This window comes from Harpia harpyja, chromosome 6 (assembly GCF_026419915.1).
Source record: "Harpia harpyja isolate bHarHar1 chromosome 6, bHarHar1 primary haplotype, whole genome shotgun sequence".
NCBI lineage: Eukaryota > Metazoa > Chordata > Aves > Accipitriformes > Accipitridae > Harpia > Harpia harpyja.
The window spans coordinates 17,291,122-17,316,183 of record NC_068945.1 but is presented as its reverse complement, the minus strand read 5'-3'; the positions used below and the strand labels follow the sequence as shown (position 1 = coordinate 17,316,183).

Genomic DNA, 25,062 nt, shown 5'->3' with positions numbered 1-25,062 from the left:
GCCTCTCTGTCTTTTTCTTACAGCTCTGTTTAATGTTCACTTTTGCTGCTGCAGTATGCTACTGAAGGGTGCGATGTTTCCTTGGTTGCAAAAACGTAGCTGTCTTCTCTGGGTGAAATTTGTTGGCCTGTGTTTGTGTCCAAACTTGTCCCAGATCATTAGGGCACTGTGACTTTCAAAGTAGTGTTGAATTACTTAGTATATTGTCACTGTCTTGGTGGTGTTTTTTTTTTTTTTTTTTTTTTTTAATGCCAGCATTGAAGTGTTGAGTGTCTGTTTTAAACGTCACAGATATGTTTGCAGGAACACCATGCTACCATTGATGTGACCAGAAAGAGAAATGAGTCAAAATATGTATGCATGGCCGTTAAGAGTCTGTTCATTGATAAGAGTGATTAGCACTTGTTAGTTTCTATTTGGGGCTAGTAGTACAGTGGTAGGGAAAACAGAGTAAGGCCCTTAAGGGAGATTAGGTTTACACAGATTAAGATGAGACCTTAATGTCAAGTATAGTCTAAAACTGGTTAGTAGTGTTTGTGGTGGATAACTTGTTAGAATGCTGTCCTGGTTTCAGCTGGGATAGAGTTAACTGTCTTCCTAGTAGCTGGTACAGTGCTATGTTTTGAGTTCAGAGTGAAGAATGTTGATAACACTGATGTTTTCAGTTGTTGCTCAGTAGTGTTTAGACTAATGTCAAGGATTTTTCAGCTTCTCATGCCCAGCCAGTGAGAAAGCTGGAGGGGCACAGGACACAGCCAGGGCACCTGACCCAAACTGGCCAACGGTGTATTCCATACCATGTGACGTCCCATCCAGTATAGGAACGGGGAAGTGGGGGGGCAGGGATTCGCCGCTGAGGGACTGGCTGGGTGTCGGTCGGTGGGTGGTGAGCAGTTGCACTGCGCATCATTTGTACATTCCAATCCTTTCATTATTGCTGTTGTCATTTTATTAGTATTATCATTATTAGTTTCTTCTTTTCTGTTCTATTAAACCGTTCTTCTCTCAACCCACGGGTTTTGCTTCTTTTCCCGATTTTCTCCCCCATCCCACTGGGTGGGGGGGAGTGAGTGAGTGGCTGCGTGGTGCTTAGTTGCTGGCTGGGGTTAAACCACGACAAATGCACAAAATAAAGGAAATTTAATCCAAATGTGTATCTAAAATCTAGGTTTTGGACAAAAATGAATGTAGGTGTTTATATTATGTAGCTAAATTTAAAAGTGGTATAAAAGTAGTTGTTGCAGCCTTGTTTTTAAAACGACCATATATAATAATTGTATTTACAGCTATACACTAGTTTTAAAGTGTGTATTGTATGGATCAAATGCAGAGGCTGAGAAGACTCTGCTTTATTTTACTCTAAGAATGATTGTATTATTGTGATTTTTCTATTGCTTGAAGCATTGAGTGTTTCTTAGAAGCATGTATGTATGGTGTGTTGACTGATGTACCTATTGCAGCTCACTGCTTTTCTGCATCACAGCTGTTTGTAGCAGTCAAGATTAACTGGTTTTGAACAGAGCTTGTGCTGCCATCTTTATTGTAATGGAAAGAAAGCTATTAGATGGGTAAGATAGCTCAAACGGAAGTATTACTTCCATATTAAAAAAAACCCAAAAAACCACCTAAACAGACGTGAATACTTGATGTTTGCAGAGTTTCTGCAGACATGTTATATCAAATTTTGTTTGTGCAAGTATGCTTATGAAGGAGTGAGAAGAGGTGGTAGTGCTAATTTCTGCAGAGTGAAATAGCTGCAGGGTTGAATGCTTTTGATGTCTATAGACTAAATTTGAGAGGATTAAGAATTTAGTATCTTCCTAAGAACTGTAAAAGTATGTGTGTGATTGACATTCATAGGCACTGGTAAGATAGTGATCCCTGAGGTAATTTCAAACCTGTTTTCAAACTTTCACCTGGAAGACTTTTACACTTCTGATAATTGGGGCTTCATCTGGAAATGAAGTTTGTCCATGCCCAAAGAAAGATACTCTGTGAACCTCTTAGAAAGGTTTAATGATGTAAGTGAATATAGGATGGTTTAGATACCAGCATGGCTGAATGGTGTTGAGAAAACACATTACCTGTAAACAAACGAAGAGGAATTACTGCCTGGAAGACAGTAGGGAGGTTGTGAGCAGTATAAGTAAACCCTGCATGTTTTTACTACCTCCTTTTAATTGAAAAGGAAATACGAAATGAAGTGACTTAAAATTATTATTCAGATTTCACAAAGAGGTCACTGGTAATTCCTAAATAAATGTCAGAAACAATGATTCTAAAATTCTGGGCTTTAAGTATATCCTGAAATTTTTTTTTTTTTTTAAATACAAATTGCATATGGATCCAATTTATGTCAGTTGATCAATCTGACTTGTGTACCAGTGCATTGGTAATGCATTGGTAAGCTGAGAACACTGAATGGCACAAAGAGGCTGTTTTCTCTTGAGATGTGCAGCTTATTCTGGTAATAGTTGCTCAGAGTCTTGATGATGTCTGATAGCCAGTTGTTGGTACTTAATACAACAGTATTGTCCAAGAATGCTTTTTCGTGATCTGTCTCTGGCCAAAAGCTTGCTGTCTCTAGTGTGAGTTATGTTTTTATTTTCCTTGATGCTAGATTTCAGGAAACTTGCTCAATCACGAGGTCATGCTTTTAATCAAAGAAAATCCAACTCATTCACTTGTTCTACAGTTACAAGTACATACTATGTGTTAGAGAGGTTTGATGCTCTACCCCCTATACAAAGGGTTAATCCCATCTGTTACCAGTGGTCTGGATATTATACACATAGGAATAACTAAAGATTTTTGTTACGTACAACATGAGAGATGCTTTAAATGATCCAATTTTGTCTACTCTTGAACACTTGAATATTTGAAGACATTATGTCTCCCTTCCACCTCAGGTCAGGCAATGACTAAATTTATTAGAGAAGGGGAGGAGGAAACAGGAAGAGGAGATAATCTACAGACTCACAATTCTTACCTCTGAGAGCAATCAGATTGTAGGGAAAAATATATGATAAAAAAGACTGTAATAGAATGTCTTCTAAATAGAGTATTTAAGGGTAATTGCAAACCAAATGGTGTTTAAGGCTGATGATTCTTACTTGTTCACTGACTGTACCCAACTTTTTCAAGTTGCTGCTTCTCTGAGTAAGAAATAAAGCAAAATGTTCTAATGTACCTTTTCTTTTTCATTAGGATCGGAAGCTGTCCAAGTCAGAGCGACAAAGATTTAAAGAGGAAGCTGGGATGCTGAAAGGGCTTCAGCATCCCAATATTGTCAGGTTCTATGATTCCTGGGAGTCTACAGTCAAAGGAAAAAAGTGTATTGTTCTTGTGACGGAACTCATGACATCTGGAACATTGAAAACGTAAGTAAATTAAGGCATGTCAAGCCATGTAAGAATCATTAGCACAAAATGAGAGGACTAGGAATAGATCATATTTCGGAATAGGTAAGAACAGAGCCCTTTTGCTGAGGGCTAACCTTCTGTAGGGAAATTCTTGCTTAAGAGGAGTCTTACTGGCACTGCAGGGTATGGTAGAACATCCTTTAAGTTAAGAAGCTTGTCAGATTCTTCCTTGTGATGTCCTAGTAAGCACATGCATAAAACTTTCAGATTTTCAGGGCTCAGGAAGACAATGCTCTATTTTCACTTCTCAGAATTTTTCATTTTCCTCTCCAGCTGGTTTCCATTTAGCATGAGCTGGTTTGCAAAGTTCAAAGCACAAATGAATTCACCTCTTGTGGGAGGTTTTGGGTGTTACTACAGTACAAATAATATGTAAAAAGAAAAAAAACCCCTACCACCTACTTGTTTAGCTGAAACTTCACGAAGTAGTACCTAACAAAAATCTGGAAGTATGCAGATGCCTGCAATTTCAATTTATGAAGTAGTTGAGTGAAACGAGGTATATTTTTTAAGCCAGAGTTAAAAGTAGACACCGGCAGATCAGACTGCTGCGAGGGCCCTCTAGTGGTGTGCGGAGCCTGCGGGGAGTTACACTGAAATCACGGCTTTGCCTTGCACAGTAGAAACCTGCAGAGCTGTGAGCCTGTTTCTGAGCATTCAGTCACCGTTAATCTACTGGAAATAGAACTGCCAGCCTTTGAAATTCAGGGATTGTGGGTCCTTGTCTTAATTCAGTGCCCATTTAAGTCTTGGAGAGTCATTCAAATCCTAAATGTGTAAGCAGGCTGTAGGAGCTGGAAACAATTTGCAATCTATTTGGTTAAATAGCCTGTGAACGTCTTGTGTTTTTACTATGCTTATTGATAGCCACAAATGGACATACTTAAAGAAGGAAAAAATGGCTCTTTGGGAGTCTGGACTGCAGTTACAGGGAAATGTTTGTCTCTTGAAATAGTACTGGAGGGCTAAAGGTACTGCAACTGTCTTTTTAGCCGTATGTCTAGGGAAGACTCTTCTGAGGTTGTTTAAGGTATTTCAGATAAAATAATAGATCTGTTGTTTCATGTGCTCTTTTCAGAGCAGTATTAAAGTAAAGGTTTTACAGCTCTGTACAGATACCTTTAAATAAAGTTACCTAATTTTATGCTAGAGTATGTAGTGTTAGATTTAACTTTTCTCCCTTTCTTACTCCTTCCCTCCCCCCCCCCCCCCCCCATTTTAATATTTGGATTGGCTTGTTACGTGGTGGCATAAGCAAGATAATAAAGTAATAATAGACAACTATAAAATAGCATGTTGGTAGGAGAAATACCTCAGATTTGCTGGCTATAGGATTATTTTGTACTCTGAAGGTCTTTTTATTTTATCCAGAAAGAACTAATAGGCTCTTTAATTGAAAATCTTTTAAACTGTAGACTTCTGTGTAGGTTTTTTTCCCCACTATTGTATAGATTGTGTTATAATTGTGATGTAGTTTATTCTTACCCACTTCACTTGAGACTTGACAGGTAAACTCTATGGGAAATTTCTGATGTGCCAAATTTAATATCATTAAGTAGTTCATGTGCCTGTGTCATATTCCTAGATTTAGACTGCACACTTGTGTTTGCTTATGATATTTGGCTGACTGAGTATTACTTCCATATCTTTTTTCAGTTTGTTTACATTATCTCCATTTAATGCAAGTGTTACCTTCCTTGTTTTGAGACTTGGGACATAGACATTGTTGTCACTTGATGTAAAAAAGTGAACAGAAGAAAAGTGTGGTGATATCTTAAAGTTCTTCTCATGTTTTTTCATATTTGTATACATTTAGATATATATGCACACAAAAATAATGTTGAAATATTGTGGACTCATTCTTTTCAAATGCTGTCTAGGCAAATTGCTAATTTTGCATGAAGAAAAGTCCCTGAACTTCTGCACACCAATGGAAAAGTTTTACAACTCAATTGTTGTAAAGAATTAAACTGCTTTCTGATATTGTATGCTATCATGGAATTAAAATATTGGAACAAAAAATGGAGTTGTCTATTTTAAATCTTAATTATACTATTAATGAAGACAGCAATTTTTAATCTGACCTAGGTCTCAGCCACTAGTTTTGTCTAAGGCCGTTGTAGTGTGTGTTCCTGATCCACTTTAAATGAATGTGTCAGCTATCTGGTAAGACATATACCTTCATAACTACCTCTAACTTAGTAGGCTTTCTATAGCTCCTCGAGCTGAGAAGGTATAGGTCAGCAGCCTTCCTGCTTAAAAAAACCAAACAACAAACCCAACCTTGAGACAGAAAGCCAAACTCTAGTTCCTGTTTCTCTCTGTTCATTGAAGCTAACTGTTAAGATAGCCTCGTGTGCAAAGGTCAAATATATATCTTTTTAAAAATTGACTACTACCCTGTAAAATAGACAAGAACGATGTTGATTTAAGCAGGAACAAGTTCAGTGGGGGGCCACCAAGATGGTCAGGTGCTGGAGTACCTGCTCTGTGAGGAGGGGCTGAGGGAACTGGACTTGGTCATCCTGAAGAAGAGGATCTTTGATGGAGACCTAACAGCAGCCTTCCAGGGCATATGAGGGAGTCAGTCAGGCTCTTTGCAGTGGTGTATGGTGGGAGAGTTAGAGACAACAGGCATAAATTGAAACAAAAGAGGTTCCGACTGATGTAAGGAGAAGCTATTTCAGCAGTGATAGGCAGTGGAGCAGGTTGCCCCAAGATGTTGTGCAGGCTCCATCCTTGGAGATATTAAAAACCTGGCTGGATACAGCCCAGAGTAACCATGTCTGACTTCATGGCTGACCCTACCTTGAGCAGAAACTTAGACTAGAAACCTCCTGAGGTCTCTTCAAGCCTGAGTTATCCTATGATACTGGGAAAATTGAAAACATACTAGCTAGTAGGGTTGTCTGTGTATTTTTATGTATTTATATATGCTTCCATTTTAAAATGGCTTCTGCCTTAAGTGCTGTGTGACTTAGTTCATGACAGTGTTACGGGAAAAATGACAGCAACACTGCAGGATGCTGGGTGATGGTTGGACCCAGGTCCTTTAACAGTGAGAAGCTGGCAGTAGACTAGCATATTTGAAACCAAGAATGTAATTAGGGATTCCAGATGCTGAACTGAAGTGCCCCTACCATGTGATCTTTGGAACAGGCTCAAGAGAGATGAATGAGGGTTGTGTCAATAGCAAGAATTCAAGTGGTAGCTGATGTGATTCAGAACCTCCTTCGGTTTGTCTCCTTTGTTGGCTTGGCTTTTTCACTGCCTGTATTTACATTTTGTTTTGAGACTTGATTTCCTTCTGGAACTGGGTCCTGATTGCTTTTACAGATCTGTTTTCACAGCAGGATTATTGCTAGCAACTTGATTTTTCCAGATCTTCTTTTGAACTGCAGAAATCAAAGTAAAAGGGATTAATATACTGCATTTTTATGTTGGCATTGATTCAAGTGATTTCATCAAGACTCTTTCTCCTGATTAAGTGGATATGCAGAAGAGACTGAATACTACCACAGAGTAATTGAACAAGACTTGGTTTTATTTTATGATTTTAGTTGCTAGACTCCATGCTGGTCGTAGAATTTACTACCAGTCTTGCAGTAGTGTGAAACTGGTCTTTATCTGAGACTTTAACTGAGTAACATTGGTTGAATAAGAATAAAGTCCTTGCTCTACACAGCATGCTAGTTCCTTTATCTAAATGTATTTCAGCCCATACTTTTTCAAAAGGAAGAAAACAACAACTGTTCACTTCAAATTGTTTTACCCAAAGAGAGGTTGTGAGAATACACTGCTGGAAAGCACTTGAATACTGTCCTAAGTTATTCACCTTGTGGCATCTCTAATCTGTTGAAGTTAAGGAGTAGAAGACCACCATAGTCTTTAGGCCACAAGCATTAGAGAATATTTTTGGTATGAAATTTGACTCTTCTGACATGAGATTTTAAAAAGCAGCAATGTTAGAACAATTAAGGTTGGGTCACATTCTACCTGCAAAGGGATACTGACTTTATGTATGAACTCTTCCTTGTCAATTATTTAGCAGAGCCTTTTTAAGGATTTCCCAGCCCTGTCCATATCTATCCATAGTTCTGAAGTAGTGAGTAGTGCCAGTCAGGTTTAGGTGTTCAAACCCTGTCCTGCACCAAGGAAGTGATCTTTAAGAATTTCTAATTTGCTTGAGAACTCAACAAGTAAATTTGAAGCAGACTTGAAGTGTAACCTGGAAACCTTGACCAGAATGCTTGGACTAATATTGATAACTAAGGTATAACAACTTCAGAGCTCTTGCACAGTCTGCAACAGCTCTGTACTTAGTTGGTTGTTATTAGTGTTTTGACTCCAGTGCCCCACCTTCCCACCCAGTTATATTTAATCAAGGAAAATGTTTTAACTATTTAAGCAGTTTCAGGATAAAAGGGAAGAAAAAGCCCTCATAAATGAATAGATAAAGAATTGTTATAATGCATAAGCCTTTAACTCTTTGTCAAGGAAGCAGTTTCTTGAAACTTAGCAAGCCAACTCTCTAATTACCATAGGTAATTACCATAGGGTGACTTTGTATGCAAAAGAATTATTAGCTATAGATCAAGCATTTCACGTTTATCTTTCAGCATTATAGTCCCCTGGCTACAAGAAAGGTGGTAGGTTTTGGGAGGAGGTATTATCTTCAGCTCCTCTGAAGTCTTGAAATGCCCAGGTAGATTTTAAAATAGAGGGTGAAGTTGAAATTTGTGCATCTCTAATTACTGCTTTTTTTTTTTACTTCAGAACAGCAAATGATACAGCATAATCTACTACTCGTTAGCAGAACCTGTTTAACCTACTGTTACTTTTTTCATTAGGTATTTGAAAAGATTTAAAGTGATGAAAATTAAAGTACTACGAAGCTGGTGCCGTCAGATACTGAAAGGCTTACAATTTCTACACACGCGCACTCCTCCCATTATTCATAGAGACTTAAAATGTGACAACATCTTCATTACTGGCCCCACTGGATCAGTCAAGATTGGAGACCTTGGTCTGGCAACCCTGAAAAGAGCTTCTTTTGCCAAAAGTGTGATAGGTAAGCCTCTCCTGTTTTGGAGGCTGGTGAGCCAGTCTACCTATTCGGAAACTTGAGTCTTAAGAGCTTTCCTTAAAAATATGGTTTCAAAGGTACATTGTCAAAGCCTGAAAATGCGTTGGCTTGCTTTCTTGGCTGTTGAGGTCATTCTGTGTTCCTGATGAGATTATATGTTGAAATTTTGGTTGTGCTTTTGATATCTGTATATTATCATTAAGTATTTTGGAATATAGATTCATTGCCCTGCCCAACAGTTTAGTGCAACATTGTTGATAAAACCACTCTTGACTACATATAAATCTCAGCTTTAATATGATGCTTCTTCACGAACTGTACAAGTGCATTTTGGTGACCAAACAACATTTTAATATTTAGTGTAGCATTAATTATACAGCCAATTTTTTTTGATTGTCACCAGGGGTTAATATTAAATCTCTTATACTTTGTGAGTAATCAGAAACTAAGGTATATCAAAGAAAGTCAATATATTTCTATCACAGTCAGACTGTGAAATAATGCCTTACTTGGGGAGTCTATAGAATGTGGATTCGTGTAAGTTAGGAGGATACGTTGGGGAAGTATTGCCTTATACTGGCTCTGTTCTTGAAATCCACTAATAACCTTTTTCAGAAATTGATTTGATGGAACTAATATAGTCTTTCTTGTGAATTTGTGAAAGAACTGGTTTTATCAGCTTTGTTTTTACAGTTGGGTAAATAGGCTGCAGGGAATGAAGTTGCTCTCACTCTCAGTATTTAGAGCTTGCTAAAATGCAGTATTACTCAACAGTCCTATACTAGATTCCTAGATGCGATCAATGGTGTATACCTGTAAACTGTCTTGCAAGCTGTCGCTGAAGTATTTCCTGCTTCTTAACCAGGTCAAAGTATTAATAGGAAAGAAAATTATGCAATGTCAAAAAGAAATTATTTTCTTAAGCATAAGAAAATAAGCATTTCATAAGCATTATTTTCTTAAGTCTTATCCTCAAATTTATCATTGGAAAATGATCACTTCATATCTAGCTATCTGTTAACGGTTAACCTTTGGATAAACGACTGGAATCACACTCTCTTTTTTTTGGTTTAGTGTGGTGAAAACAAGCAATGTGGCTATAGAATGATCTGTAAACTGTCTCGAATCTGGTGTCTGCAGGAAATAATTCTGTGCTTAAATTTACAAAAAGCAAACTTGCATCTCTGGCTTAAAGTAAATCTGATCATACAATGCAGTCCCTTGGCTTACAGAGGGGACACCGTGATGCTTCACTGGGCAATAATTTTCTGCACACTATTTAAATGGGACTTGTTGAATCTCACGCTCTATGCCTGTAACTCAATCTCTCTGTATTTCTGAGTATTTTTGACTGTAGGATGTCCCTCACTAATGCCTGTATCTGCAGTAGGCCTATAAATATACTGCAGGTGGGAAGGTAAGTATATGAAGAAAAGGGCTCTGGTGAGTGGCCTTTGCAGAAAATTACTTTTTATCCTTTTTTCATGAAGATTTATATTTGTAACAGCAGAGTTTTTCATTGCAAGGCCTTTCCCGAACCATTCTACTTCAAAAAGTAGACAAGAGAGTACCAGGTCAGAGACTAGCTGTGGGCTCTTACCAGTACTACTTCTTTTGCAGCAGAGGGCAGTCAGGTAATTTTTGAAACAAGGTTTAATGTGCCTCCTTTCTTACAGGGAGAAAAGGTAAGTGTCTTAACTCTCCTTAGTATTTGGTTTGTAGCCTATGGCTAGTCTACAGTTTTCCCCTCTTCTTATCACCTTCCCTCCGTTTGACTCCAGCCTGATCCAGTCTGTTTTGATACTTACATTAACTAACATGCATAAACCAGGAATTGCATCAGTCCTTTCATGCCATTCTTACTCCATAAGGCCTTGCAATGGAAGACTCACGAAATATGTTGATGCAACAGAGTGACTAAGGGTTTCCTCCCTCTTCTTTTTGCCTCCACTTTCTCTTGTCTCACAGGTCTGCCCATCTGCTTCCTCCTGCGGTGAGTAACGCCAGCAGCCTCTGCTCGCTTTGAGACATTTAGAGTCTGAATCGTTCTTTTAATTTAAGGTACCCCAGAGTTCATGGCCCCCGAGATGTATGAGGAGAAATATGATGAATCCGTTGATGTATATGCTTTTGGGATGTGTATGCTAGAGATGGCTACGTCTGAGTATCCTTATTCCGAGTGCCAAAATGCTGCGCAGATCTACCGTCGAGTGACCAGTGTAAGTCCCTCCCCACTACTGATTCTGAAGCTACTACTATTAGCAGTAAAGGAGTACAGCTGGGTAGCATGGTATTGTGCAAGTGTGTGTGGAAAAAGAGAAGCTGACAAGAGGTTTTTAGGGTATGGGCGGAAAGGTATAGGATGGTTCAACTTGTCAGTCAGAAGCCTGTAAAATATGTGAATGGAAAGAAAATTTCGCATGTGTTCATACTTTTCCTTCAGTATATAAGAAAGTATTGCATAGGGTTTGAAAAAAACAAAAAAACAAACCAAAACCAAGCAACAAAACACATTAGAAGAATAACAGATTATTTTCTAAGCCACTGGGGAGTTGGTGGAAATATTTCAGTCTTGAAGATTAGCTGATAACTTTGTTCTCTGAAATGAAGCTGGATCACAAATTCAGAGCACTTTGGCTTAGCTGCCTGCCAAGGCAAATCATAAATTGTTACCTAGAGTGAATTTAATAGTTTACTGAATTCCAAATGGCCCTTAGCTACTGTGTGTCAGGTGCACTTCTTACCATTATGCAGTGGAAATACTTGATAAATGGCAGCAAGGTATTCCACCCTGAAAAGTGCTAGTAAGTGTAGTGGTGGTGGTGGAGGCATAGTGAGTGAAACCAAATAAGGCTGAGAAGGCAAGCAAGAGATTTGAGTTTGCCCATCTGACTAGACTAAGTGGAACCTACAGACCTTGAATGTAGGAAGCAGAACTGTAGTGCTAGAAATGTTCAGAATGGTTGTGGCTAGATTTACTGTGTGATCTCTAAAACAGTGTTGTGAAGACTATACCAGTGCAGTAAAACAAACTGCACAGGTTCAACCCTATGATCTAAGCATTCAGAAAGAATAGAGAGGTGGCCACTGGGGGAAGTAAAAACTTGCATTGGATTTCTCAGAATACCTGTGCAGATGTGCAAAGGGCGGAAAGAAAACTTACCTCTTTTTTCCGATCTGTAGACAAATTAATTCCTCTTAATCTTTTTGTGCATATTATCTTGGAGAAGTTGAGGATTTAATAAACAACTTGCTTAGCTTTGGAAAAATAAAATGCTATCTTATTCCTGATGCCTCACACTATAAAAGGCAGATACAATTATTGACTTACAGATGTGGAGGGAAGGGTCTTCATGTTAGAAGTAATGAATTCTGAAGGAAGGCTTGGTGAAATAAAAGACTATCCCTTGTTAGAAGGGGAATATCGGAGAGGCACAGAAGGAGGAAGAAAGAAGGGATAAATGGCCATTTTGGGTTTTTTGAACAGATGTTAGAGTAAGTTTTTATAGATATATAGGCACAGTCTTTTTTTTTTTTTTTTTTGCATGTTGGTGGACTTATCTGTAATTTTCTAAATAGAGGGAAAACAAGGGTAAACTTTAGCCTTTACTCTGCTTACAGCATAATCTGATCTGCAAGCTGTTTGGATCAGTGAAAGAAAACCAAGTATCTTAACAAAACAGTCTTCGTGGTGCCTTTTGGTATGCTTATGTATGTGTCTTGGCCAGAGCAAAAGGAGCATAATTTGGATGGGCACTTTTTCTCAGAACAGAGACCTGATGTAACTGCCCTGCCTATTCCTTAAAAAGTGCTAGGAACAGGGCTGTGGTATGAATCAGCTTTTGAGACAGTCTCAGGCTTGGAAAGCCCCAGGTCTTAAAGAGCTGTCTTTTCCCTGGTCTGTGAAGTACTTAGGAAAGCCTTGTATAGGGGCTTGTAGCAGACGAACTTATCTAGAGACTTAGGAAAGTTCAACTTACCACTAGTTTATTGTGCTTGATGCTTTTTCTCCCCATTGTTTTTGGCTGACTGTTGAACTCCTGAGTGGATGAGAAACACTGGCAATTTTTTGGTTTGTCCAACACTACCACCTGCTCTGCTGCTGCTGGTTCACAGATTGAATTTAATTGTTGACCTTTTTTTTCTGCTGTTTCATCTACTGCTTGAGAGCTCTAAAATGTACTTTGATATGAAATCAAGGAAATCTTGTTTTCTTTCAGAAGGAGCAGAGGACAGGAAGGTAAATAAAATGAAATGTACATTTATCTGCTTCTAGGCAGAGAATGAAAGGCTGTGTGCTTCGGTATATTTCGGTTTGTTTATTTCATTGTAATTGCAAAGCAGTTTTTTTTTTTAAAAAAAACAACAAAACCAAACCAAAAAACCAAAAATCCCCAACCAAAACAACCACAAACAAAACTTGAATAACTTTTAAGGAAGGCTTTCAATGAAGAAAAGGCAGTATTATCTGGAAATAAAGCACAAACCTGTCTTAATGGAGAATTCAGTGTTTCTTCTATAATGTGGAAAGCAGAACTGTGTTATGAAAGTGAAATAAAATACTCTCTGTATTTTTACCACTCTGTGAAAGCTCTGTGAAACAGTGTGATAGAGCCATACGGTTTTCTGCCCTTGTCCTTTGCTTCTTGTTAAAGAAAATAAGATACTCTTTCATTTCAAAAGAGACTTTAGAAGTTTAGACAATGTTTGCAGTTGTGGGCGAGGGGTTGAACCAGTTGAGAAATTCAGTACTTAAAAGGACAGTGCATGAACCATCAATAGCAGAGCAGAGTCAGAAAGCTTCCTGTGTAGGTGACTCCAACAGTACTTACCAACACATTTCCTTCTAATGTATGTTGGAAGGCGAACGGAGTTTGTGGGATATGTTTAACATTTCCATTTCAACCTCTTGGTTTGCTACTTTCCTAGGCAAGTTTAGGAATATTTTGAGGTAGCAGCTGTAGTCCTGCTGTGCCTTAAATGAAAGGATTATTTTATCTAGATGCATACACAGAGACCAGAGAGAAAGACAATAATACTGGTCTGCTATTGACAGTCATGAAAGATCATGCCATGCGGGAGCTTAAAAACCACTGAAACCCCAAAGGCAATAAGATCAAAATGTGTAGCCACTCAGTGCAGGCAATACATATTTAAATTAATTGATTTCCCTCACCCCCTTTGCAGTAACTATTAGAGTTGCCCCATTAGCTTAAATCCGTGCTATTGCTTAGGACAGAAGCCTTTAAAAGGTGTCTTAATGCCCAGGGTGTCCTTTCAGGACCACACTTGGTATTACCAGCTAACATTATTTTCTCCCATTTTGGCTGTGCATTGGTCTCTCTTAGGTTGGCCTTCACCTGCCCTGCGTTTTGACCTTACACCTTTTGTGATAAGGATTGCTCTAGCTGATGCCCTGATGCTGCAGCCTTGGGTTGGGGCATTTGCCAGGACTGCTCAGAGTACTCTGTTATGTGTTCTACCTCTTCTGTTTAGGGTCTTCCCTCATGGTTGGAAGCAGTTTTCTGATTAAATAATACAGTTAGATAAGCAAAGATCTAGATATCCGATCTAAAGGCTGAATGTCTTCCTAGAGATGAGACATTTTTTGGCCCAGGCAGTTATTGTTGCTTCAAATATTGGATAATAGCACTGCTGCATGAGTCTGCTGTTTGCAAGATGCTTGTCTATATTGTCTACATTGTCTCGCTGGGAAGTTCCTGTTTTTCCTTAAAGCAGTGCTGGGGTAAAGTTCCCAAATTTTCTCTGATCCAAGAAATAGAAGTGCAATTAAATTGGTTTTCTGGCTCACTTCAACTAGAAGAATACTTCTTTCAATAGAAGAATCTGGGTAAATGTCTGACTTAAAAAAACAATGGTCTACAATTTGTAGGGCTCAAGGTGTTATGCTGAACTTTGTTTTACGGTTTTGGTGAGGAAGTCAGCAGGAGTTTGACACAGAGTATTGACCTCTGTTTGTACTTGCATACTCAGTCTAGACCCTTTCACTAGCAGTTTCTTCAGAAAGGAAAATTGAGATCTGCATGTCTTGTCACTCAAGCATAAAGGAACCTAGCGTTCCACTTTGTTTTCTTTAAATCATAATGTTGCAATTTTGTCTCAAAACCCCCTGTTTTCTTCATTGAGGCTATCCTCTGTTCTTTGGAAATGGTTCAAAATAAATTAGTAGTTAGTGCTTAAAGAAATTGCAACTCCTGGGATTTTTACCTTATTGGGGGTGGGTGGGTGTGGGGAAATCTCCTCTGAGGCTTAAGCAGCATGTCTCTTCAGCTGGGACTGAATGCATCCAGTGGGCACTTATTGCTGCCTACTTGGCCTCAGAAAAAAACATCTAAGCCTGTAATTAATTGAAAATAAGCTGCACTATTAAGGTAATCTTGCCTGCTCCTGTGATTTATTTTTTTTCTCCTTTGCCTTCTTGTGCAGACACAACTGTCTGTGAGATATACTACTAGATTAAGGAATGGGTTGCCCCTTTTTCTTTTTTTTCAATTTTGTACCATAGCAAAGCAGTGCAGACAGTTCCAATACAAAATGTAATCAAGATACTTAATTCTGCTACATACTCGCTTCCACAAAAAAGGAGTGTAGGATCTTGATAAAATTCAGGAAGGTTTCCCTGTCTGACTTCATTCCTCTCTGGAGACTGGTATTCTTTTTTTGACCTGTTCCATGCATATTTCAATTAAACAATTTGTTACAGGAGATATTTGAAGTGGGCTACATGTGCATTTAAATGAAAACAGAGATATTTATAGAACAGACATCTTAAGTATGATTTCTTAATTTAGTCTGTTTGTGAAGCAATGCAGTGAAGGCATAACTAACAGCAGTAGTTTCAGCTGCTTTGTCTCAGCCTCAGGTTAGATGGATGTAACCCATGCAGTTGCCTCAAAAGCTAGCTTGGTTTTTTCTTGCTCATGTTGCACTTACCACTCACAGATGTAGTGTAGACCTTGATTACTTATACACTGTATTTCCTTCAAGCTTTCTTTTTGCAGCACAGAGATTATTTTTATGAGCGTGAAAGTTACTGATTACTCAATCTCTAATACTTGGATGTCCCAAGTCTTAAATTTTCTAGGTGATTGACTAGTCCCAAGACTAGTAAAAGACAATGGGTTTATTATGCAGATTTGTCTCATTCTTGCGTATCTACCACTAACATAAAAATCCAAACATTTTCATTGCAAAAAAGTTACCACCACCCTCAGTTTCAAATGTACTAATCAGCTGAGTATGAGCAGAAAACTCCCTTTTCTCTTTTGCCCCCTCCCGTTATATAAACTTACCTTTTAAGTTCTCCTGATGGACTTGTGCTCTATACTTAATTTTCTCCACGCTTACTTTGACAAAGTGAAGTTTTGCACTTGTCCTTGCTTTCACCGAAAGTCCAGTCTCTTCTCTATGAACAAATGTCTGCCTTCTGAGCTGGCCTTGAGATGAGAAGGAAATAAAAAAAAAAAAAAAAAAAAATTTCTGCATTTTGACTTTAAAAAAAAAAAAAAAAGTTGTTGTACTGAAATGTTCCACAGAGTGGGCACATTTTTCTTCTCTGTTCTACAGAGCTTAAAAAAAGGCCCAAGGGAACAAGGTACATAATGAGTAACCTGACCAGGCAGTGTCTAACTGGTTTAAAAATCCTTAATTTCCCCAACTGGTGGGAACTGAAGCTCACTGGTTATAGTGAAGGTCATTCTCTTGGCTGGAAACGAGTCAGTTACAAAGAGCTGCAGTTTGATCAATTGAGTGAAATTAATCTCTTCTTTAGTGTCTTAAAAGTTAGGCATCATAATTGTCTAGACTAGTCAACTACTTCATTTTCACTAGAGGTGCAGTGGGCAAAGTATCCCAGCTCTTTCTTAATTCTTCTTCCTGAGGGGTCCTAGGCAGCAAAAATAAATGCTTAACCCTTAGACTTATGATTAATTTTACTTGCAGTGCTTAATGAATGTTGATGAATGTCCTCTTTTGCTTTCTGGAAGCAATGTGTGACTTTTTTTAGGCATACATAAAACTCTGTTTCTTTACCTTGAATAACTTGGTTTCTTGGCCTGGTTCAGGTAGATACAGACACACTCCTCCTATCAAGTTTTAAAGTGGAAAAAGCATTGGAAAAAAATCAATGGAAAAGTAGGGGGAGGTAACCTTCAAACAGAGCAAGTAGTCTTTTGTTAAAGTAGATACTGAAAGGCCATAAACCTTCAACCAAGCACAGGAAACAGATTAATTGTAAGAAAGGGCAAACTCTTCTAACTGTATTCGTTGAAAGAAGAAACTTCAGGTACTTAAGTATCAAATGGAAAAAAATTGCACATCAGATGCAATTCCTCTGCATCACACTGAATGGACAAAAGAATACTTAAGCTTCTATCATGTGCATCTTGTAGCTGTTCAACTCAGTTGCGAGCATTTTGCTGGAACGTCTTTAAGAGTGAAGAATCTTCCTGGGTGGAGGTTCAGTCACTGACTCATGAATTCAGAAATATACAGACTTAAAAATGGAAGATGGGAATTCAAGGTTTTGAAGCATTAGTATCTTAAGAAGCTTTACATGTTAGATTAGAAGTCCTGTTTAAGAAATTACATTGATCTAAGTAAGGAAAAGCAGGGATCAGCTTAAACACTGAGATAAAACATGCTATATGGTTTGCACAGCCAGGACAGATGATATCTGAAGTTGGAAGGAAAAAGGCTCATTCAACTGAATTCCTTTCTAAAAGTAGCTCACTTTTACAAGTTGATCTTAGAGGCATTTGTACTATTCAGCATCAAAAGCTTCTACATTACAGCTAAAACTGTTTTGTCAATATTGGTGTTGTAAAACAAACTTGGTTTGAAGTGAAAGGAGGTATTTCTTATTTATCTTGCTCACTGCTGAGTCTGGAATGTGTCTCTTAGCAATTTTGAATTGGATATGATTTTAAAATGATCAGGAATTAAAAGGAGGGGAGGGGCGTGAGCTTCAGTTGAGTTGCATAAAATCGAGATCTAATGTATTTTTAAAATCTGAAATTCTAAAATTTGGTAGTATTGCAGTTTCCAAATGTGTGTTTTAGAAACCTAAGTAAGTTCACAGAATAGTGAGTAAACAATGTATGTTTAAAAATTAAAAAAGTTCATTATCTGTTAAGGATCAGGCCTCTTAAAACTGTGATACTAAATCTATTTAGCTCTTACATTAATTTAAATTAACAAGAGATGGGAAGGTGGCTCTTCTTAGGAACAGGGAGGTGGTGAGTGTTTTTAAAATGCCTGGCTTTGCAGTGTGATGAGAACCATTAATCACTGAGCTATCGGTCTCCCCACAGTAATATTTCAATGTTATTTGTCAGTATAGTGCCGCTAGTCAAAAATACTGACACTGAGAATGCATGGGCTACAATTTCTTGTCCTGCCAACTGTACTGCTATAGTTGCACAGGGGTAGGAATGGGGTAAGTCCAGGAAAGTTTTAGTCTTGTGGAAGCTCACAGGGGTGTTGAGCAATAATAAGTTATTTTGTGATTATGTGATTCATAAGCCAGAACTCCACCAGAATTTTACATAAACCCTTTATAGTTACCTCCAGGTTACTCAGAGCTATTGCCGGAGTAGGCAGTGATGTGGGGTATGTATGCCTGTTTGAATGCTTTTGTTTGTTCCTGTATTAAAAGAGTGGAAGTCACCAAAGTTGAATGTGATTTTGCAGATACAGTTTATTCCCCAAAACAGACACACACAACATGCTAAAATGTATATATAAGAAACTCTGTTGCTTATTGTGCATAATGTTTCTATGCTAAAGAGAAAAAAGGCTGTTGCTTCTCTGTCCAGTGTAAGTATTTAGAAGCTTCCTAACACTATGAGCTTGTGACTCTGTTTTAAGGTAAACTTCTTTGAGATATATTTCTACCTTACCATTACCACTATCATAAAGTTCTCTGCATAGCAGGGATACTTTTTAAGACCACCCTCTGAAACTGTTGAATCTTTTGGTACACAAATAGATGTCCTTCACTCCTATTAGAATAGGTTGTAAAATAAGAGACGATGACTTTTGGTGCATTGTCTGAATTGTGCACTATTTTTGGTGTTTGCAACATTATCCTAGGCCTTTTAGTAGGTAACTTCTTCGAAGGGCTTGTTCTGGTACCAAATGTGTTTTGTGGCCCATGTTGGATCATTCTTTTAAATTCAGTTAAAAGTCTACTGGAACTAATCTGTGGCTTTTACATTACTGTTGCTGTACTTGAATTTAAAAATGAGTACTAGATGATGTTTTTCTATTGGAATGGTAGCTGATTAAAGCAGAGAATGCAACTAATATAATTTGATTTTTCAAAAATGTATTTTCCATACTGAAAATAGAAGAAAGACACTTTTAGTACTGTGTCACTGTGGCATTTCTAAATTTATAGCACTGAAATGTGTGTCTAGGCATGTCTGTATTTTTTTGAAAGCCACTTCTAAGCTGAAGTCCCAGTAAAGCAAAGGGTCATTCAGCTAGCTCAAAATGTTCACCACTGCATATTCTTGTTTGGATGATAAAGGCAGCATCCCTGCTTCCAAGTGTGAGGTTAAATAACTGTGCACAATAGATTAAACTGATCTTACCTTTACACTCTTGTGCAAAATAAAAACTGAAAAGTTAGTGCCCAGTCTACTTGTCCAATCAGACTTTACTGTTGTTTCAGAAGAACTTCTGCCCTCATACTGTGTGTTTCTAAACAAGGCCCTTTTCACTGTTACATGCACCAATATCCTAATTGTTTGCCAACTATACACTAAGGAACTGTGTCCTGCCTTGTAGTTATAAAATCTCCTGTTCTAGAGTTTGAGTAATTTCTTCTATTCATTAGAATTGCTGCAGTTACCATAGGTGCTATGATTAATTAATCTACTTTTTAACTAAAACCATCTGCTTAGTTAGTCATAAGGGCTTCAGATTCTTAGGACTTTTGAAATAGGTTGATATTTTTCTTTACCTGGAGGTGCTGAAGTACAATGGACTTTCATGTCTAAAGTAAAAACTAAAGTAAAAACAGCCTTGTGTGCTGGGCTAGATAATTAGTCAGTGGGGTAGTTGTAAGGCATGGTGTATACTCAGCAGTAGTGCATAGCATAAGTTGCACTTTGGTATTATCGCAAATACAGTGGGTTTTTGCTTTGTTACGGCCTTTTACTTGAGAGTGCTGGAAAGGATCGCAGCCAACGATTTCTAGGAAGAGTTATGACTAGTTCTTGTTCAAACTTAACTGTGTGGAAACAAAGCAACGGAACTGTAGCCTACTATGTTGGTCTTGTAAGGCTTTTAATGCTGTAAATTCTCTGGCTTTAATAAGTAAAAATACAGTATGGAAACACCGGCAAAGAAGTTGGTTAAGCAGGCAATCTAGTGTCCTGTGGCTCCTGGGCTTGGATATCAGTTGTAGAATACAGATGTGGAGCTGATAGCGAGCAGTGATGGCTAGTCAAATGAGGAGTCTGTTTTATTCTTTTCACCAGAGGTTATCTCATACAAATGACTAGCTGCTTCTTTTAAGCAACCTCACAAACTAGGAATAAGCAGTTAGTATGGGTGTGTCAATCAAAATACAAATATACTTTGTGTGTAACAACTTTAATCATGTGTGTTTGGGAATTTTTTTTTACTGTTGTGACTGGCCTCTTGTTTTTTATTAATGCCTCAGAAATTGTTTGAGAGTAGGTGGTAAATTGAGGAGGAAAAGAGTTTCTAAATTGTGGTCAGTCAGGTTGCAGCAAGCAGGCCTGTATAAAAACTATAGTGCCTCTATTGTCTTTACAATGTGTTTGTGAAGTCTGGGCATACATGGTTATCTGTTGCAAGTCATGAAGACAGCTGGTCTGGAGAAATTTAAGAAATATGGGACTTAGATTACTTACACACCTGCATTGCAGAGGGTGAAGACCAACTGGTTAAGCTATTTCAGTGACATAGAGCTCTTAAATAGCTGAGATATGAATCTTGATCTGGATGATGGTAGATCAGTCAAGCTCAAAATGTGCAATTGTTTTTTGATCATAAGAGAACTAGGCCTGTTCTAGTCTACATAGTGCCTCATGAGCTAACTAGCTTATTGGCAGCTTTCATCTGCTCCTACTGCTTGTATTGCAGTAATGCTGTTTACTCTGTTAGAATACTGATCTGGTGCAGAGCTTATTCTGCAGGATCTACTGATTTAATTCTTGGCAGAATTATCAATTGTCCAGAATTAATTGCTATGAAAATACTGAAATCAGAGAAGCTACATTTTCACTTCTGTTAAATGTGTTCCATTGTTTTAAATTTTTTTGCCTGCAGTCTCAATTACTCTACCTTGCTTTTTAACGAGAACAGTAAAATCCATCTTCTGTAGGCAACCCATATCTCTTTTGAACTGAGTAGATCTTAAGCTGAAGTCTTCCTTTTCACGGTAGGTATTCGATTGGACTGGGATGAGAACTATCAAATAGTTTTAGGTGTACCCTGTGTGAAATAGGGAAAGAACTAAATCTGAAAGATTGTTTCTAGAACAGACAACAAGATTAAGATGAAGGATTAGAGGAAAAGGTGGTGAAATGGCTAAACATGTTGGTTTTGAGGGCTGGGTAAGTAACTAATAGCAGGTGGTGAAATTTAGAAGATCATGGGGTAAACCAATTTAAATGCCATATATACCATTGCCTGGAGGCTTCTTTGAGACTATGGGGAAGGAGGTAGGATCATTGGCTTGTTTTCCACTGGAATCATATGCTCTGTCTAAATTCCTGGAATTAATGGTTTGTGGCAGCCTGGGACTGGCTCAAACTAGAATGGTAATAACTTAGCAAAAAGAAAATATAGAGACTTTAATTACTTTGTTTGTGTGATTTGACTTTGCTACTGATTCTATTAGCCTCTGCAACATTAGAACATTTTGTTTGAGATTAATCAGTTACGGTAGAATTCCTTTTAAGCTCTGTAGTTATAGCACCTTTGAAAAGAGCCAAGCAAGAATTGTGGTTAGACTGGGACACCTAGACTGTGTTTGTTAAAAGCTGAAACATTTAATGTTCTTTGCAGGTCATGCAGTGTACCCCAGAAAAGTGTAGCCTTAATTAGGTATGCAAAATGTTTGATTTTTATTCCAGTGGAGTAGATTTGCTTTGACTGCAGTGTGTCTGTTTGGTTTGAGTTCAACTGTAACAACAAAAAAATTTATAAGCAATGGGAAGCAAAATTCCAACATGCTTTATTCATGATACCAGTAAGCACTGTTAAAACGGAGATGATAATCAACAGCTTTAGCAGTTGATTTTTGGGAGGTTATAAAATGTCTAGCTAAGCAGTTGGAAGGCCAATCAACATAGCACGATCTTTAATGATCCCTTTTCCCTTGACCCCTCTAAAGTTCCACAGCAGCTGGTGGAGAGAGTTTCTAAAATGCTCAGTAAAGGATCAAAAAGTGTTGGTTTTGTTGCAACATTGTTGTTGTATGGTATAACAACAACACTGGTATAATTGTGGTATACTTGAGGAACTAAGTATGTTATTTTGGGGTGAAAAGTGATCTTGATAATCTGAAGTTGAATTTTATCACAGTTTATCATCACTAGATGGTCAAAATCCATTTGCTCACTTCACACTTCAAAATAGTGCATGCGATCTTTCTTAGCATTGCTTCTCGTGTCCTTCCAAAAAAAACCCCAAAAGCCCTGAAGCTGTGGACAACTCATTTTATTAGTAAACAAGTTTTACAATGGCTGTTTGAAACTAGATACCGGGGGGGGGGGGGGAAAAGATGTCAGACTTAAGGTTTAGGTTTGGACTCTAGCAAGAGTTATTACAAAATATAACTCTGTGGATTATTTGTGTGCATGTGCTGTAAAACAAGCAACAGTGCGCTAACTTTGTCCAACAGTTTGAAAATCACCCTCAAATCCTTATTCCCTTACATTAAGCACCCAGTAAAAGGAAAGCAGACTATGTTGCCAATGGTAGGAGAACGTGATTGTCAGGAAGGAGGGAGGTGGAATATATTATATTATCCTAGTGCTGACTTGTGTTTTGTTAGGATTAAATTGTAGTCAGCTGTATATATACTTATGTAGCTTCATGGAAAGAAGAGGAGAAAGAGCAGCTGCCTTCACCCCCCTGTACAAAACTAGTGCCAGCAACCCTGGGTCAGAACAATATGCTGACTGACCTGTTCCCCTCTGTTTAACAGTGTCCCTCTGCAACAGCAGGAATGAACTGGGTGATGATCCTACATGCAGCCTTAAACTATTGCAGAAAACCTGGGTGGAGAATAGGCAGAGCAGCCAAGTGGGGGGGGCGGGGACATGCAGGAAGTAAAGGATTCCTGCGCTGCCTCTTCATCCTCCTCCTTACAGCTAGCTGGGCAGGCAGAAAAGGACATGCTTACCTCTTGCTTACATTGATTCTTTCTATTCAGCATTTGAGTGGCAAAAGCAGATACTAAGCTCAAATCTCTGCAGCCTCATGTACTGGACTTGGAAAAGTACAAGAGGTGTCAAACAGAAAACAATGCTCCCTTCGAACTTTGATGTCTGCTTTCCTTCCGCTGTGCGTTAAGTCCGCTGCCTAGTGGATTCCCATTGGAAACTAGCACCTAACTAACTCTTTGGTGTGTGCGGCTCTCTCTTCCTGATGGATTTTACAAAAAGAGAGCTCTGTTCTGTGTTTGTAATTGTTAATTCCCACTGCTGCTGCTCTCACAAGGATTGTGCTAAAGAGGTAAGTAAGAATTTCAGCTCTGTAAAGTGTTCGTGTAGTCACAGGAAAGGATTTTGGGGGCAAATCAGAATTCTTGACAAATCTGCTGAACTGCTTTACATTTGCATAGCTTGGGTCTTCAGCTTTTAAACTTGACTGTACTTTTTTCCCTGTAAATTTTAAATGTAGATTAAAGTCCTGAACAGCAAGGCTGGAATGCTTATTGCTTCTGCTATTTTCTACCTGTGTTGTTATTCCAAATCTAACTTTTTTTAAATTTAGGACTGCTGAGGGTATGTAACACTTCCTCTGTCTTTGTTTTGGTTTGGTGTGAAAGTTATACAGCACTGATTGTATCTTCTCTTACGAAGTAAATGATATTTTCAGTATCTCTTGCATTAGAACAAGATGCTAAACCACTGACCCAGTAATGTAGTGATCTAACTAATGCAAAATACTGTATGTTTCTAGGCAAAAAATGTGAAGAGGAGTTCTGGGTAGCTTATACTTTGGTGTTTAAAGTATCTTGAAAATCTAGTGGTTTTAAGAGTACCTAACTTGCCTTTAATGGACCAAATAACTATATAAATGTGGATGTTGAATTTTGGAACACACTTTTTTTTGCCTGATTAAAATCTGATAAAATCACAAACTTTACCACATCTAAGATAAGTGAAACATGAAATCTCTCCTCATGCCTAACATGAAGACTGTAAGTATTTAGTTTTGCATCAGTTGCGCTTTGTGCTACCTACATATATGCCTATATTTTAGAGGTGCTCGCAAAACGTGTGTTCAGTGGGTTTTATTTTAAGTTGGCACTTCTTTCAAAAGAACCAGTTCTGCCCTTGTTAGCTATTGCACTATCACTTTCCTTGTGTAAGCCTGAGAGTGCAGCAGTGTAGGGGACCAGACTGGGGAGCTTCATCTCACTAGAAACTGCTGCAGGCTTTTTTGTTTGGATTTGTTTCAAGTCTGATAAACACTGATCTTGTTCATTATGCAGCTGTATAAGTGTGTGTGCTGGCAAAAGGGAGGAAATGACATGGGTGTAGGAATGGGAGATGGAGAACAGGAGGCTGTTGCTTTCAGCAGCACTGCCAGTTTATGCTATTTTAGATGGTAGCTTGAGAAAATGTTGATGACTTCCATGAGTGCCTGTTATACCTATCTGCACTTTTTTTTTTTTTTTCCTCTGCAAGAGCTCTTCCTTCTATTTCTTTAGCAAACTCAGAAAAAATGCTAGGGAGATTTGGGTGTTTAGTTCTTATTAAACTGCCACTGGGGAATAGGACTAGTAGATTAAAAGATTTGAGTTGTCCTGTGATTCTTCTAAGGAGTTTGGGGACCAGGAGAGGCATATAAGAATGTGACCATCTTGCAGTACATGTGGTAAAACCCAGGAAATGCTGAATGGCTTAGTATGTACTTGAGTGCCTTTGGGTTGAGGAACTAATGAATGTATGCTTGGCTGCACAGCTCATGTGCTTTTAGGGACACATCAAGGTTATGTCTTTGCAGGGCCTGGCCTCCCTTTGGTTTCTCTGTGATGGCAGATTAAGGTCTATAGGCAGCTCTGGGTAGAAAAGGGTTCACTTCACTGATTTATTGATTTTTATCATTCATAGTATCTTCTGTCTTGTTACATAAAATAGTTTGACACTTCTGTAGTGCTTGGAGGAGGAAAAAAAAATGTTTTTAAAAGCTGACAGTACTTAAGTGACCTGAACTTCAGTGTAAGGGGTGTTTGGCCAGCACTGTATACTAGGCTTAGGCAACCTTTCTCATGGACTGTGGAACAAACTGAGAAATAGGTAGCTGCTTCAACACAGAATC

The 25,062-nt window shown here is 38.3% G+C and overlaps 1 protein-coding gene across 12 annotated transcripts in view; it reads left to right on the top strand.

Annotated features, from left to right (window-relative positions):
- The window catches only part of WNK1 (WNK lysine deficient protein kinase 1), a 108,067-nt gene that overhangs the window by 34,211 nt on the left and 48,794 nt on the right, over positions 1 to 25,062 (top strand). For 11 of the 12 annotated variants that reach the window (XM_052789083.1, XM_052789078.1, XM_052789079.1 and 8 more), the window contains exons 2-4: positions 3,208 to 3,380; positions 8,273 to 8,493; positions 10,570 to 10,727. In XM_052789083.1, coding sequence (XP_052645043.1) covers positions 3,208 to 3,380; positions 8,273 to 8,493; positions 10,570 to 10,727 — 552 coding nt within the window. Of the gene's footprint in view, positions 1 to 3,207; positions 3,381 to 8,272; positions 8,494 to 10,476; positions 10,502 to 10,569; positions 10,728 to 25,062 lie in introns of those variants that run through there. The other variant, XM_052789090.1, reaches the window with a different exon arrangement.